Here is a 16575-nt window from a genome sequence, read left to right on the forward strand (position 1 = left end):
AACGCTGTTTCAGACTTGAATTTCCATTCAGTGGTCTCAGAGCAAAAATGCCCTAGCTAATAATGGAGCCCTAATGGGACCTGGGAGAAGGGAAGTGGACCTCTAGAGTCTCAACCTGCTCTGCTCTTCTTCCTGCAGCTCTCTCTTCCCGTTTCGGTATTTCTTCAGAAGGAGCAGCCAGTGAGCCTCCTAAATGCAGCGGTGGGAAGAGCGTTTCTCTTGCAGCGACTCTTCCCGCTCCACTCCCTGCTTATGACATTCCAGTCTTGGGGAATGAGAGCCCCAAACTCCCTGAGTCCTCTTGTGGGTTTGTCCTTTACAATGGATTGTCCTTCTCCAATTTAAAACACTAAGAATGTAACTTTCTAAAATGCTCTAGTCTGAGAATTTTACTGCCCTATGAGCCAGTTAGGTCTTCCATCTGCAGCACTTAGATTTCTAATGAAAATAAATTATTTATGAAGAGTTATTGACTGAATTTTAGCGGAGTAGAGAGAGAGAGAGCGCGAGAGAGCAAACTCTTTCCTCAAGATACAGGGAAACAATGCCTGAAACCTCCCCTGGGTCTCCCCGGTTGTTGTTGACAGAACAGTTTGGGTAGGTGGGGTCTGTACCTGACTTCAAACCTTAAACTCCCCTGGCCAGGTTAGAGAATGGGGTTTTGCAAGACTCAATGTCCTGAGCCCTGCTGACCCTCAAGAAATCATGTCTCCTCAGTTCACCCAGTTTGGCCCCAAAGTGCAGTCTCTTAGTAGGTAAATGCTTCTCACCTAGCTGCCCCTTTGGCTTTTGACAGTAATGCAGATTAGTTTATTGGATCAACTGGAAGTCAGTGTAGGTTAGGGCCAAAGGAATCATTTTGTGACTGTAGAGATGTCCAGTATTAGAATGGGCCACCTTGTAAGGTAACAAGCCTTTGTCAACCCTAGTCTTTAAACAGAGCTGATTGTCAGACGCTGGAAGTTACTCTCGGTGGGTGGGAACGCTGGGGCTGGACTGCTAAAGTCCCTCAGAGACCCCTTGTTCTGACGCATTTCCCTTGGCTGGGGAGGAGAGAAGAGGTGGGCTGCTGAAGGGCCTGGGACCTGAGGGGAGGAGGGCCAAAGGGGAAGTCGCCGTGTGTGAGGACTGGAGGACTAGGGACAAGTTGTGTTTACAGCCTTTGCCTTGCTGCCCCAAACACAGCCCACTTTCCAAAGCTGTTCAAAGGCACAGCTCCAGAATCTGGAGATCTGAGCGCCATTCTGACTTACAAGCTTATAATGAAGGCTTGGCAAAGTCACTTTCCTTTCTGGTTCTTATTTTTCTCATCTGGAAAATGAAAGGGTAGGATCTGATGAGCTCTCAGTGCCTTCCAGCTCTGGCAGTCTGTGGCTGGCTCCGCCTCTCAGAGCAGGTCATTGAGCCAGTAGCTCTGGGGTGTGTGGGGACAGAACCACCACAGGCTGCCTTCTGATCGCTACCCTGCCCCGGCCCCTGTGGCTCCTGCTGACTAGGGGTCTTTTTCTAACTTGCCACATTCTTGCCCCAAGTGTAATTTAGCACCAGGCATGAATAGCAGGAGATCTGAGTTCCAAAACAGCCCTGACATGAACTAGCTGTGTGACCTTTAGTAACTTTCCTTCTCTTGAGCCTCAGTTGCCTCACCTGTAAAACCAGAGCCAGGGCTGGACTAAATGATCGATTTGCTGGGGTTGATAGCTTCAGGCACTTCCAGGAGTCAGGTCCCTGTTAGTCCAGAAACTAGGGGAAGCCCCACTCTGTAGCTGACCCTCAGAATGAGAAGTCATCCACTTGACAGTGAAAGTGAAGCTCTGAAACGGACTTAGAACCAGCCCCCTGACTCTCCCTGGCTCTGCCACCAAGCATCTCTCAGGAGACCCCCCACTGATAGCATTTCCGTTGTCCATAAGAATCTCCTCTCCACCCTTTCCTTTGCAGTGGGTAAAAGAGACAGGCAGGGCTGAGTTTAATAGTTTTAAGGATGGGCTGGCAAGGCCCTAAACAGAAGTGTCCTGCCCGAGGTCACATAGCAAAGAAGAGAACCCAGGTGGCCACAGCTCAGCCCAGTGAGAGCCCTCCCTCTCCAACTGCACACACGCTGCCTACTCCACCAGCTCCTGGGCTTTTCTCTACACCTCAATTCCCAGCCCTGGGCCACCAGCAGCTTTTGGACATAGGGGAAGCAGAAACCGCCCTAGAGGACCACACCTCAGAGAACAGCAAGATCTCCCAGGTGGTTTTGCTGTGAGGCTTCAGGCAGAGAAGGCAGGCCTGAAAGCCGATCTCCAAGAAGGCGTGGCTCCAGAATGATGGCAAATAAAAACCCGGAGAGCCAGCACCGCCTGGAGACCAGCGGGAGGCCAGAGGAGCCACTCAACAAGCCACTCAGCTCCTGGGCCTTGGAAGTGGTGAGCTCCCTGAGGCAGGAGGAGCCCCGGGAGGGGCTGGGGACTGCAGATCAGGGTCCTGCGGGCACACAGATGGGGCAGATGGAGGGACGCAGAGGTTTGTGGTCCAGATGGTGGAGGAAGTTCGGGCGGAGAATCACGGCAGTGGGCTGACACGCAAGTCACACTGGGACAGCTGTGCACACTCACACGCATCCAGAGAGACAGACACGCACATCCACATGCACACGCACCCAAAGGCAGGCACCAGGAAAAGACAGCCCCGCCCTGCCTCATTCACCTGGAGGCTTGCAGTGTTGAAAGAACTCCCCCTCCCACCTGCACACCCATCTAGAGACGTCTGTCTACCTCTCTGTGTTTCAGATGCCCATGGCGTCCCCCCAGACCCTGCTCCTCTGCCTGCTGGTCCTGGTGGTCACTGGAGGCCAGGGTCAACAGGCAGCCATCCCAGGCTGCTACCTGCACTGTAAGTAACCCTGGGAGCAGAGAGCTGACGAACTGGACGGAGGGGCAGGCAGCACCCTCGAGGGACCCAGTGAGGCTCAGGCAACAGGAGCTGGGCGAGCCTTCTCCAAGGCCCCATCTACCGCTCTTCTGTCTTCTAGCCTTCAATGTGACGGTGCGAAGTGACCGGCAAGGCACCTGCCAGGGCTCCCATGTGGCACAGGCCTGTGTGGGCCACTGCGAGTCCAGCGCCTTCCCTTCCCGGTACTCGGTGCTGGTGGCCAGTGGCTATCGACATAACATCACCTCCGTCTCTCAGTGCTGCACCGTCAGCAGCCTGAGGAAGGTGAGGGGCCCAGCTCGGTGGTGCTCGCTGCGGGTAGGGGAGACAGAGGAGACGGGGATCTAAGATGGCCTGAGGAAGGGGACTGGAACAGACACCCACCTCTTCCACAGGTGAAGGTGCAGCTGCATTGTTGGGGGGACCGGAGGGAGGAGCTGGAGATCTTCACGGCCAGGGCCTGCCAGTGTGACATGTGTCGCCTCTCGCGCTACTAGCCCATCCTTCTCCCCCCGCCGCCCTCCCCTTGGTCAGAGGGTTTCATGTTGGAGTATATCCTACATATCCCGAACCTCAGCAAGGACAACAGCTCCAACCCTGTGAGAAGAGGGGCGTTTCTGCCTCTTCCCCACCTCTGCCTGGCTTCCTAACCAGTCCTTCATCATTTCATCTCCCTCTTTGTCCTAAATAAAGCAAGCAGATCATGAGTTTCTCTCTTTATTAAATCTACCCCCAGCCAGGGAAAGGGGAACAGACCATGGTTACTGTGACCACCCACCCTTGCCCCAGGACACACGGAATCTTCTGCCTGTGCCCTCACCCCTCCCCCTGCCCAATAAATAAAAAGGGGACAAGGATGTACAGGGCAAGGGAGGGGAGGGAAGGAAGGAGGGTGCCCCAGGCCCAGGATAATGTCTGTGTTGCAGGTGAGCTGGGGGAGAATAAATAGACCATGGATCCCATGGTGGGGTGAGGAAGGACCTCCCGCTGGCACAAGGTGGGGCAGGTGAGGGGCCGAGTCCCCTTGCCCTAGGCTGGGAGCAGGGGGTGGGAACCCGCCTGCAGTCTGTAGCCCAGCTTTGTGGGGCAGAGGCAGATCCCTGATGGCAGCTTCCTGGTCAAGCTTGCCCTGGTCAAGTCCTGCCAGGACGGCCTGAGAGTTCTGTTGCCCGGACCCCCATCTCTCCTCCTCTCCCCCCAGTGGAAACTGCCCAGGCTGGGCCAGGCAGGAAGCCCTCCGAGCCCCCTCTGGCAAGGCCAGGAGTAGGTGTGTATCTCTCTGGACCCCTGGGCAGGAGGGAGGATGGAGGGACTGACAGCTCTGGGTTTAGCTCCTCCCCTTCTGGGGATCTTTAGCTCTGACCTCCACCGGTGGCCACCTGGGGTGTAAGCCGCTGGAGCGGGGCCTCTTTGGCCCCCTGGGTCCCCTGTAACCGGCGTAGCCGTAGCTCCTCCAGGCCTTGCCACAGCTCCTGACGTTCCTGGGCCTTCTGCTGTTCCCTGGGGAGAGAGGGTGAGGCAGTTCCCTTACCTGGGGCCCCCACCTGCAATTCAGCCTCCCTCACCACCACCCCACCTGCAAAGAGACTCCACTTAGGGGAGAAGGCACTAAGGAGAGACTGGTCCCAGCCTGTGGTCATGGAGTAAATGGATCAGCCTGGCCCTGAGAGGCCCCAGCTGAAGTACAGGATGCTCCATACCTGGAAGAAGTACTTGGGAGGATAATTGGAGGATGCAGGGGATAACTGGGCTTGGATGCCCCAGCACTTGGCAAAAACATAGGGAAAGACTTTAAACATCTGATCAGGTGGGATGTGGGTTGTCCTCTTCGGTTCCCTCCAACCATTAGGAACTGGCTCTTTTCTGCTTTTCTCCCCTCTCCCTCCATGTCCAGCCTCCCAGCACTCACTGCTGCTTTTCCAGCTTGTAGGAGGCTGTGAGCTCGTCAAACAGCTTCCCATTCATCTCCATGAAGGTCTTGAGCACATTGTAGATCAGAGACACAATGGTTCTTGGCAGGGTCAAGGGAGGGGGTGAGAGATGAGAGCAATTTCAGTTGGGTCCCACCTCCCTCTCTGGCATTCTGCCTGTCCCTGTGTCCCAAATACAGCATGCAGCCCTGAACACCACAAGCACCGCCCTCTGCCTGCCCCTTTCACCACCCCTCTGCCATCTTCGGATGCCTTCCCTGATCCTCTCCAGCTAGCAGTAACCCCAGTTCTGGACTGGCTGGCCCTGCCCCAGGCTCTGTGGGTTAGGTCAAGGCCTGGCACTCACTGATTCCAGTGCTCCTTGGAGACTTGGTAGAGGGTCCCAAACACAGCAGGCAGCACGGTATGGCAGTTGTCCTCAATGAGGCTCAGGATATACTCATTGTTCCAGAAATACAGAGCCCGCTCTGCAACCTGAGGCAGCGAGATGGCAGAGTAGGCGCCTGGCAGTGGCTTCCCTGCACATGCAAGGCCTGGTATCCATCCCCAACGCAAAACCCAGGGCGCCCTGCCCTCCACACACCCCGTCTTCAGGGCTCATCTGACCCACGGGAGGAAGCAACATGGTGAGGTGAAAAGAACACTGGATTAGGAGTCCAACACTCAGAGGAGAATCCTGGCTCCACTACACACTGGCCACGTGACTTTGGACAGGGTATTTAACCCCTCAGCCTCTGTTTTCAAATCTGTAAAGTGGGGCTAATAATAGCTACCTCCATACGGCTGTTGTAAGAATCAAATGAGGTATTCAGTAAACTGAAGTGCCAGAGTCACTGTGAGGAAAAATTGACAACCACCAGGTATGGCTCATAAAAATGAAAGTCTGCACACACGTGTAGGAGAACACTGGTTACAGCCAGCCTGGATGGTGTGGAGAAGCCTTGCTGGGCTGTGAAGTGGGGCTAATGAATCTAAGGCCACTAAGGAAGCGGACAACCATCCATCCCATTCATGGACGTTTGCTAAACATCCATTTCAGTTTACGAAATGTGTTTATGCTACCATCTCTTCGGCTCTCATCACCACCTGTTGGCCCATTCTACAGATAAGGAAGCCTAATCTGACTCAGAGTGGTGAAGTGATTTGCTCAAGGCTCCTCAGCCAGTGGGAGGTGGATCTGAGGCTTGACCCCAGGTCTCCTGACCCTAAGTCCAGCATCTCCCCATTATTAGACCCAGGAAGGTCCAGAGGAGAAACTGAGGGCAGAGGAAGCTGTGTTAGGTCAACTTGCCAACCTTACCAGTCCATACCCTGGCTCTCACCCCCACCCATTCCAGCCCCATACCTGGAAATGGGGGCTGGACACACAACGAGCCACCTGCTTGAAGAGGGGCTCCTGGATCTTCACGAACTGGGAGGGCTCAATGACATCCAGAATCTCTTCCATCTCCCCCAGAAACATCACCTGGGGTGGGGGTAGGGACACAGGGAGCAGCAGTTCCCACCTCCCCTGACACACACCTGCCTGCCCTCTGGAAGCTGAGCCCTCCCAACCTCCCTGTGGTGGACATCAAAGCCCTTCTTCATACCTCCTTCTGGGTACAGGTTTTTGGCCAGTATTTGAGCAGCCCCCGGATCACCTGTGGGAGTTGAGGCAGAAAAGAGTCAGACCTGCAGGGGTGGGGGCTTGCCCTTCCCCCCAGGGGTACTCACATGCTCTGTCAAAGTGGCATCCTTCTCCAGGAACTGTACCACACAGTATGCCAGCTGCAGCGGGGTGTGGTGGGGGAGGAGGAGGCACAGAGAAAGAGGACAGGGGTCAGGAGGGGACCAGGACAGGACGCTAGACATTGGCTCATTTCCTATGTCTATTCTCTTAGTCACCAATCATTTACTGACCACCTAGGATACACCAGGCACCATGCTTGGTGTGCAGGGACACAATAATGACCTCACAGGGGAAACATTCAGCAAACTAGTCCTTACAAATTTTACAAAAGGTTCCTTAACCGGAATCTGTATCATGATCTATGGGAATACAGAAGGAGGAGAGCTCAAGCCTGCACAGGCAGGTCGAGCGGGAGGGGGCTGGGAAGTCTTCAGAGGCCAATGTCTGAGATCGGCCTTACACGGTCATGGGGATTCTCTACGGTAGACGGAACAGACTTAGTCAAGAAAAAGGTGAGAGAGGATCCCGTGAGTTCACGCTTTTAGTGTGGCTGAAATCAGAGTGTCAGGCTGTCTCTGCGGGCCCGGGTGGCTGCCCTGACTCTGTCAGGACCTCTCTGCCGTGGCAGGACCAGGCCTGGGCCTTACCTGGGCGTGAAAGACAGACAGCGACTTGACAGAGTGCAGGGGAATCAGGACTCGAACCAGAAACTGCTTGTGCTCAGTCTTCAGGGGCAGCGCAAAGCCGTTGATGATGCTGAGGAGGGGGCAGAAGAGATGAGGGGGGTTGGCATGACTGGGCCTCAGTCCCTCCTCCCAGGATCCTGAGGCTCCAGCTGATGCCCAGAGAGAGTCACCTTCCTAAGATCTCCAGCAGCTCAGCCACGCCATTGAAGTGCTCGAGTTCATAGATGAACCTTTGAGAGGAAGAGAAGGATGCAGAAGGGCTCAAGGCAGTTGGAGCAGGCCCAGCCCTCCTCTCTGTCACCCTGCCTGCCCACCCCCAGCCTGCACATCAATCCAACTCTCTCCCCACCCAGAGGCTGTGCTCCCTTCCCCAAACCCCAAACAAGGCCCCACTGAGATCTACACCCACCTCTTTATTACCCTTCTCAGCCCAGCCACCAGTGCCACTCTGGGTCCCAGCTCAAACCTTTCTTCTTCTTCTTCTTTTTTTTTTTTAAAATTTTTATTGGAGTATGGTTGCTTTACAATGTTGTGTTAGTTTCTACTGTACAGCAAAGTGAATCAGCTATACATATACATATATCCCCTCTTTTTTGGATTTCCGTCCCATTTAGGTTACCACAGAGCATTGAGTAGAGTTCCCTGTGCTATGCAGTAGGTTCTCATTAGCTATCCATTTTATACATAGTACCAATAGCGTATATATGTCAACCCCAATCTCCCAATTCATCCCACCCACCCTTTCCCCTCTGGTATTCAAACCTCTCTTCTATGAAGCATTCCAACTCGTCTCTTCCTCCCCGAGACCCTAACCCTCATTGCCTGGTCCCCATCCAGTCCACAGGCACCTAGCCTGAGTCCTCCGCTCTTCATGCCAATCAACCAAAAGAATGACAAACACTTACAGTGTCTATTCTGTGCTATGTACTTCTCAAAATTATCCCAGGAGGTAGACCTTATTAGATCCATTATATAGATGAAGAAATCAAGGCTCAGCAGTTCAATGAAACTTGCCGCAAAGTTAATAAGCAAGGGATCTAATACACTGAGCTCCTGGAGGAGAGGGATCGTGCCTCACCTATTTTTTAGCTAATAACGATAAAAGCTAATGTTTCAGAGTTCCGGCCTTGGTCCAGGAGCTACACTGAGTGCTTTGAAGGCACTGCCTCATTTCATCTTGATGATTATCTCTGTGTAGTATAGTTATCATTCCCATTCTAGAGACGAGGAGACTAGGAGAGAGCTTAAATAATTTGCCCAAGTTCACCCAAATATTTGAACCAAACTCAAACACAGACCATCTAGCTCAAGAGCCAGTCTCAACTACAAGGCAATGTGGGTCCCTGATGCCCAGTGGGCACTGGCGCTCAATACATATTTGCAGAAAGAATCTCATTCTTTGGGTCCTTAAGGCCTGGTGTGACATTAGATCCTAGGCCCCCTGAACTGACCTAGACCCTGCAAACCACTTCATCTCTCAGCCTCAATTTCCTCATCTGTAAAATGGAAATAAATACCCTTTCTCTACTGATCTCACAGGATTTGTATAAGCAAAAATTATATAATATGTTGCCAAGAAAAAACTGGGCCCCCCAGCCCAGAAGCTTTTGCTCTGTCTTCTCCCCATAGCTCTCTCCCTCCCTCCCCAGGTCCCAGCGGGGTAGGCCGCAGGCACCCACCGGAGGAAGATATGGCTGCACTGTTTGCGGATGTAGGCCCGGAGCCCCAGGAACTTTCCATAGACCCTGTGCAAGATGGTCTTGAGGTACTCACGCTCCCGAGGGTCCTCGCTATCAAATAGCTCCAGGAGCTGTAGGACACAGGATCAGGGGTTAGGAAAGAGGCCAAGCCAGTTTGCTTCCATCCTATCCCCACGCCACTCAGAGAGCCTGCCCCTGCCCCATGACACCACCCGGCCTGGGCTCCCCACTTCACCATCAGGACAAACTTTTGATCCACATATCTCTTGGCCACGGAGGGCTGGAAGTCTGGGCTCTCCAAGAAACGCAGGAAAAACTCGTATACCAGCTGGAGGAGGGGAACAGACAGAAAGGTGAGTTCAGGAGCAGCCTCCCCCCTCATCCTGCCCTGTGGCCCTCATCCAACAGTCCGGGGCCTAAAGAGACCCTCTACCCTCTCCTCGGATCTCTTCTGAAACTCAGATCCCTGTCTTCCCGAGCCCTCATACCTGAAGATGTGGCCATGAAGGCTCAAGGTTGGGCTCATCCTCTTCAGGGTCAAATTCAGGGTTCTCACTGGGCGGCAGCGTCCGGAAGATATTCACTGAGATCTGAGGGGACAGAGTCAGGGTTCTCTACGGAAGAACCCTTGAAGGTGGAAACCAGGACATCCCTCATCCAAAGTTTAATGGGCCTCAGCACCTACCCAAGCAACCAATTCACTCCTTGGCAATCATTACCTGAACATCTAGTTCATGGATAGACCTGGGCCCAGGGTTGGGGACCCAGGGGTGGATGAGATACATCCCTGCCCTCTATCAGGTGCAGTCCAGCAGGGAAGACGAGATGGAAAGTGGTAAGGTCTAAGGACATTCTAAGCAGCAAAAGGGAGATTTCTAGCTTGGGCATTGAGAGAGGCTTCATGGAAGAGGCAGCACCTGAGCCAGGCCATGGCGATAAGGAACGTGGTGGGAGTGCATACCAGGCCTCAGGAAAGCATAAGCAAAAGCGCAGGGTGGGACAAGCCCAGGAGGCACTGAGTAACCTACACTGGCTGGGTGCTGGGCAGCAGTGGGGCTGGGACAGGGGTTGCGGGGGAGGAAGATGTGGGCCTTGAGGCCAAGCCAAAGACTGTGGGTTTATTCTCCGCACGGGGGCTCCGCAGGCAGGCTTAGGGTTCCCATGGGCACCAAGCCCTCCCCCAGAGGCCAGGTGCCAGGTGCTCACCATGCGGATGACGTCTGGGTAGACAGGCTCAATGAGGACCCCCCGAGTGCTCCCCACACACTCCACCAGCTCATTGAGCGCCGCCCGCTTCACCTCCTTCCCCTTCAGGTCGGCCACACAGTCCAAGAAGTCAAACATCACCCCACACTGGGCCAGCTTCCGGCTCAGCAGCTCATGCAGCTCAGAGGCTGGCACATCTGGGGAGGAAGGAGGGGGCTGAGCCTGGGCCCCAGCTGCCACAGCTCTGGGCAGGGGCGGGCCCTCCTAATTCCTAAGGCTGGCTCCTCTGCCCCCCAGACCCCATGCTTTTGTGCCATCTCCCACTCCTTGCAGAAAGCAAACAACTTCTGTCCCATCCTCCATTCTTGTGAAGTAAAGGAGCTTCATCTCTTCATCCTAACCTAGCCTGAGAGAACACGATAGCCTGACTTTAAAGCATGGGAACAGACCCTGGCTGCCTGGCCTTTCCACAGGTGCCCAAACAGCCACTGCCTCCCTCTCATAGGCGGCACTCTGTTCTAAGAGCCAGAAGTGGGGAGAAGAGCCAGCACCGAGGACCTCTCGGGTGCCCTCTGCCTCAGCCAGTTGGGCCCTGTAGCCCAGAGTTGGGGGGACCTCACGGTGACTGCAGGGAAGCGTGCTAAGCACCTGTCCCAGGACCCCGGCAGCAGCTGGGCTGGTAGTGGCCTCCTGGAACCCAAGCTGTAGGCCCCACCCTTGGCCCTGGTCTGCCCCCCAGGGTGGCGCCACCTCCAGATGCCCCACCTCCAAGGATGACAAGCCAGTCAGGCCATGCGTCAGCAGAGAGGGTAGAGGGCTGGGAGGTGGCGGTCAGGTGGTGGAGTCCCTGGCCTGAAAGGGGCTGTCCAGACTCCCTCTGATCGCAGCTGCCAGCTGCTTCCCACCACCCCACCCCCAAACCTCACTTGCCCACTCCAGGACTCAGGTAGCCCCGGAGCCAAGACCGGGCTCACCTTTGAGCAGGGGCAGTGGGATGAGTTCCTGCTGGTTGCTCTGATAGCGGAATTGAGAGGAGCTGTGGGACCGCCGGGGCCGGGCCCTGCGGAGGGAACGGCGGGAGAAGCCGTCCACCTTGTCGGGTGGGGGCACCGGGGACAGCCCTGGGGACGAGGGGCTGCCGGGGGTGCTCGCGGGGGGCAGCTTCGTCTCCATGGCGGTCAGGCGGTGGGCCAAGCCTTCAGAGCCCCTGAGCTTCCCTCTGGGCCTGCAGGATGCTGCGTGAGGCTGGGCTGACTAACTTGGGCCCATCCTGTGCGGTGGGGAGGAGCACAGCACAGTCCTGGCCCCCCCCCCAGGGCCTCTGGCAACTGCCCAGTCCTGGGGGGCAAGCACGGTAGAGAGGAGGATGGCTCAGGTCTCAGGTCCTTCCTGAGGGTCGGAAGAGTCCAGTTAGGGTTCCCACCCTGGCTCTTTTAAAAAAGAAGTCAGGGCAGAGAGGTCAGCAAGAAAGAGACAGAGAGAGCCTGTCAGTTCTTTCAGGACAGCCTGTGGGGCTGCGGCGGAGCGCCCAAGTCTTCTTTCCCTCCTACCCTGGCCCAGACCCTAAAGAGAGGTGCAGCCCTCTCCCACAGGAGACAGGGCCCTCCCTTCTCCCTGACTGAAAGGCCCCAGACTCCAAAACAACCCATCTCGAAATAGGGCCTCTCCCGCCAGCCAGACCCTACCTGGAACGGGGACCTCGTTCCTCAGCCCTGGCCCCTAACAGAATGGGGCCCCCGTTTCTGCTCCACTAATACAGTCACCAGGGACTTCCCCAAGAATGAGGGTCCCATCCCCCTGCCCCCCCCCACGACCCGCAGCCTCCCCCCGCCTCAGTTTCTCCTTCCTCGCTCCCAGATCTCATCTGCCTCTCGAGGGGGGGGCCACTCACTTCTCAGATGCCCAGACTTTGGTCGCCGACCCTCCAGGGGCTGCCGGTGGGGAGGGAGCAGCTGTTCAGGGCTCCCGAGCCGCGGTCCAGTTCAGGGCGCTGGCGCTGGGCGGCGGCGCTCCTGGGTTCTCTCTCTGGCTCCGGGGGGGGCCGGAGCGTGCACCCAACTCAGCCCCGCGTCGGGGCGCGGGCGCCCGACGGGCTCTGGGCTGGCCGGGGCAGCGTGCTGACCTCTCCTCAAGTCGTGGCACCCGACCCGCGCAGCACCACAGGAGCCCCGGCTCTGCGCGCGCCGGCACCCGCCGCCCAGCTGCTCACGATGACATCAAGTCACCTCCCCCAGTCGGCCCGCACATCCCCGCGGGTTTGGGGGCCGGGGGCGGGGTGGGTGGGTGGGGTGCTGCGTCAGGAAGTTCCCGCCCGGGGCAGCTGGGAGATGTAGTTCCCTCACCAATAAAAGCGGCTGCCTGACCAAAGGGGTAATCCCTGCGGGCACCCAGGGACAAGACTGAAGCTGAGCGGGAAGGGGTCCAACTGGCGCTGGGTTCCTGCTTTCTGCAAGGGAGACTGCGTAGGGAGAGAGGAAGACTCAGGAGTCTGCACCAGGAAGCTGGGGGCGATGCCAGGACTCCGGCAGGAAAGAGACCCAATCCTATGCCAGGCCCAAAGATTTGGCCTGCTCCACCTGTGCCCCAGGCATTCCACCCCCAAGGGAACCCCACCCTCACTCCAGAATGGCTGGACGCTTCAAAACCCCAGTAGAAACTGGCACTGGACTGGTTAATAGTCTGCAGTGAGCCAGTGCCTGCTGGGAGGGGTGTGGTGTACCCAAGGCTGCTGGGAAATGCAGTCCTTCCTCAGGCCTGCAGTCCCCCTCCCGTCCCTTGCTGTCTAAGGTGACATCATGATCTGGGTTTAAAGGGCCAGCCTAGGAGTGGCAAAGCATCAGAGCAGGGGGTGCTCCCTGGTGCTGCCACCCCACCCCAGGCAAGCTAGCCTCCCTGGATGGGACTCCCAGCCCCTTTGGGACCTAAGATGTGCTACTGCGGTCTCCTGTTCAAAATCCTGCTGCAGGGTATCCAAGGCACAGGTGGACTTCCAGGAGTTTGGCATTCCTGCCAAAATTTTCCAGCTTGTAGTCCGGGACCCCCTTTCTAGCACTCTGGACCCCAACACCTTTCATTCCCCTGGACTGCATCCCCTACACTATGCTGTGAAATCTCCACCCAGCAATTTTGTTTTGTTTTGTTTTTTGAATTTTATTTTATTTATTTTTTATACAGCACATCATTAGTTATCTATTTTATACATATTAGTGTATACATGTCAATCCCAATCTCCCAGTTCATCCCACCCCACACAACCCCACCCTGCCATTTTACCCCCTTGGTGTCCATATGTTTGTTCTCTATGTCTGTGTCTCTATTTCTTCCCTGCAAACCAGTTCCTCTGTACCATTTTTCTAGGTTCCACATATATGTGTTAATATACAATATTTGTTTTTCTCTTTCTGACTTACTTCACTCTGTATGACAGCCTCTGGATCCATCCACGTCTCTACAAATGACCCAATTTTGTTCCTTTTTATGGCCGAGTAATATTCCATTGTATATACGTACCACAACTTCTTTAACCATTCGTCTGTCCATGGGCATTTAGGTTGCTTCCATGACCTGGATATTGTAAATAGTGCTGCAAGGAACATTGGGGTGCATGTGTATTTTTTTTTTGCATGTGTATTTTTGAATTATGGTTTTCTCTGGGTATATGCCCAGTACTGGGATTGCTGGGTCATATGGTAATTCTATTTTTAGTTTCTTAAGGAACCTCCATACTGTTCTCCATAGTGGCTGTATGAATTTCCATTCCCACCAACAGTGCAAGAGGCTTCCCTTTTCTCCACACCCTCTCCAGCACTTGTTGTTTGTAGATTTTCTGATGATGCCCATTCTAACCGGTATGAGGTGATACCCCATTGTAGTTTTGATTTGCATTTCTCTAATAATTAGTGATGTTGAGCAGCTTTTCATGTGCTTCTTGGCCATCTGTAAGTCTTCTTCGGAGAAATGTCTATTTAGGTCTTCTGCCCATTTTTAGATTGGGTTGTTTGTTCTTTTAATATTGAGCTGCGTGAGTTGTTTGTATATTTTGGAGATTAATCCTTTGTCGGTTGATTCATTTGCAAATATTTTCTCCCATTCTGAGGGCTGCCTTTTCGTCTTGTTTGTAGTTTGTTTTGCAAAAGCTTTTAAGTTTCATTAGATCCCATTTGTTTACTTTTGTTTTTATTTCCATTACTCTAGGAGGTGGATCAAAAAAGATCTTGCTATGATTTATGTCAAAGAGTGTTCTTCCTATGTTTTCCTCTAAGAGTTTTGTAGTGTCTGGTCTTACATTTAGGTCTCTAATCCATTTTGAGTTTATTTTGGTGTATGGTGTTAGGGAGTGTGCTAATTTCATTCTTTTACATGTAGCAGTCCAGTTTTCCCAGCACCACTTATTGAAGAGACTCTTTTCTCCATTGTATATCCTTGCCTCCTTTGTCATAAATTAGTTGACCATAGGTGCATGAGTTTATCTCTGGGCTTTCTATCCTGTTCCATTGATCTATGTTTCTGTTTTTGTGCCAGTACCATATTGTCTTGATTACTGTAGCTTTGTAGTATAGTCTGAAGTCAGGGAGTCTGATTCTTCCAGCTCCATTTTCTTCCCTCAAGGCTGCTTTGGCTATTCGGGGTCTTTTGTGTTTCCATACAAATTTTAAGATTTTTTTGTTCTAGTTCTGTAAAAGATGCCACTGGTAATTTGATAGGGATTGCACTGAAGCTGTAGATTGCTTTGGGTAGTATAGTCATTTTCACAATATTGATTCTTCCAGTCCAAGAACATGGTATATCTCTCCATCTGTTTGTGTCATCTTTGATTTCTTTCATCAGTGTCTTATAGTTTTCCACATACAGGTCTTTTACCTCCTTACTAGGTTTATTCCTAGGTATTTTATTCTTTTTGTTGCAAAGGTGAATGGGATTATTTCCTTAATTTCTCTTTCTGATCTTTCATTGTTAGTGTATACCAATGCAAGAGATTTCTGTCCATTAATTTTGTATCCTGCAACTTTACCAAATTCATTGATTAGCTCTAGTAGTTTTCTGGTGGCATCTTTAGGATTCTCTATGTATAGTATCTTGTTATCTGCAAACAGTGACAGTTTTATTCCTTCTTTTCCAATTTGTATTCCTTTTATTTATTTTTCTTCTCTGACTGCCATGGCTAGGACTTCCAAAGCTATGTTGAATAATAGTGGTGAGAGTGGACATCCTTGTCTTGTTCCTGATCTTAGAGGAAATGCTTTCAGTTTTTCACCATTGAGAATGATGTTTGCTGTGGGTCTGTTGTATAGGGCCTTTATTATGTTGAGGTAGGTTCCCTCTATGCCCACTTTCTGGAGAGTTTTTATCATAAATGGGTGTTGAACTTTGTCAAAAGCTTTTTCTGCATCTATTGAGATGATCATATAGTTTTTATTCTTCAGTTTTTTAATATGGTGTATCACATTGATTGATTTGCATATATTGAAGAATCCTTGCATCCCTGGGATAAATCCCACTTGATTGTGGTGTATGATCCTTTTAATGTGCTGTTGGATTCCGTTTGCAAGTATTTTGTTGAGGATTTTTGCATCTATATTCATCAGTGATACTGATCTGTAATTTTCTTTTTTTGTAGTATCTTTGTCTGGTTTTGGTATCAGGGTGATGGTGGCCTCATAGAATGAGTTTGGGAGTGTTCCTTCCTCTGCAAATGTTTGGAAGAGTTTGAGAAGGATGGGTGTTAGCTCTTCTCTAAATGTTTGATAGAATTCACCTGTGAAGCCATCTGGTCCTGGACTTTCGTTTGTTGGAAGATTTTTAATCACAGTTTCAATTTCGTTACTTGTGATTAGTCTGTTCATATTTTCTGTTTCTTCCTGGTTCAGTCTTGGAAGGTTATACCTTTCTAAGAATTTGTCCATTTCTTCCAGGTTGTCCATTTTATTGGCATAGAGTTGCTTGTAGGAGTCTCTTATGATGCTTTGTATTTCTGCAGTGTCTGTTGTAACTTCTCCTTTTTCATTTCTAATTTTATTGATTTGAGTCCTCTCCCTCTATTTCTTAATGAGTCTGGCTAAAGGTTTATCAATTTTGTTTATCTTCTCAAAGAACCAGCGTTTAGTTTTATTGATCTTTGCTACTGTTTTCTTTGTTTCTATTTCATTTATTTCTGCTCTCATCTTATGATTTATTTCCTTCTACTAACTTTGGGTTTCGTTTGTTCTTCTTTCTCTAGTTCCTTTAGGTGTAAGGTTAGATTTTTTATTTGAGATTTTTCTTGTTTCTTGAGGTAGGCTTGTATTGCTATAAACTTTCCTCTTAGAACTGCTTTTGCTGCATCCCATAGGTTTTGGATCATCGTGTTTTCGTTGTCATTTGTCTCTAGGTATTTTTTGATTTCCTCTTTGATTTCTTCAGTGATCTCTTGGTTATTTAGTAACGTATTGTTTAGCCTCCATGTGTTTGTGTTTTTTACGTTCTTTTCC

The 16575-nt window shown here is 52.2% G+C and overlaps 2 protein-coding genes across 4 annotated transcripts; one reads left to right on the plus strand and one right to left on the minus strand.

Moving 5' to 3' along the window:
* Positions 1-368: 368 nt before the first annotated feature.
* On the plus strand, positions 369-4110 carry GPHA2 (glycoprotein hormone subunit alpha 2). Its single transcript, XM_022591539.2, has 4 exons — positions 369-2411; positions 2775-2877; positions 3017-3201; positions 3312-4110. Exons 1-4 carry the CDS (start codon positions 2310-2312, stop codon positions 3411-3413), a joined length of 492 nt encoding a protein of 163 aa, XP_022447247.1. The 5' UTR covers positions 369-2309; the 3' UTR covers positions 3414-4110.
* Positions 3601-12378, minus strand: PPP2R5B (protein phosphatase 2 regulatory subunit B'beta). Of its 3 annotated transcripts, none has more exons than XM_022591537.3 (14): positions 12000-12378; positions 11083-11497; positions 10109-10305; positions 9391-9492; positions 9138-9230; positions 8882-9012; positions 7373-7432; positions 7164-7272; positions 6561-6614; positions 6437-6487; positions 6193-6312; positions 5194-5321; positions 4826-4927; positions 3601-4416 (listed from the first exon to the last, which is right to left on the minus strand). In XM_022591537.3, the coding sequence occupies exons 2-14, from the start codon at positions 11279-11281 to the stop codon at positions 4269-4271; spliced, it is 1494 nt and encodes a 497-aa protein (XP_022447245.1). In that variant the 5' UTR covers positions 11282-11497; positions 12000-12378; the 3' UTR covers positions 3601-4268. The 3 variants fall into 3 exon arrangements, with proteins under 3 accessions (XP_022447245.1, XP_022447244.1, XP_022447246.1); XM_022591536.2 differs by having other exon boundaries at positions 11083-11538; XM_022591538.3 differs by having other exon boundaries at positions 3602-4416; positions 11083-11168; positions 12000-12373.
* Positions 12379-16575: the final 4197 nt, after the last annotated feature.

Source organism: Delphinapterus leucas, chromosome 7 (genome assembly GCF_059928025.1).
Source record: "Delphinapterus leucas isolate spDelLeu-1000000601 "Yukka" chromosome 7, BTC_Dleu_Yukka2, whole genome shotgun sequence".
Classification (NCBI taxonomy): Eukaryota; Metazoa; Chordata; class Mammalia; order Artiodactyla; family Monodontidae; genus Delphinapterus; species Delphinapterus leucas.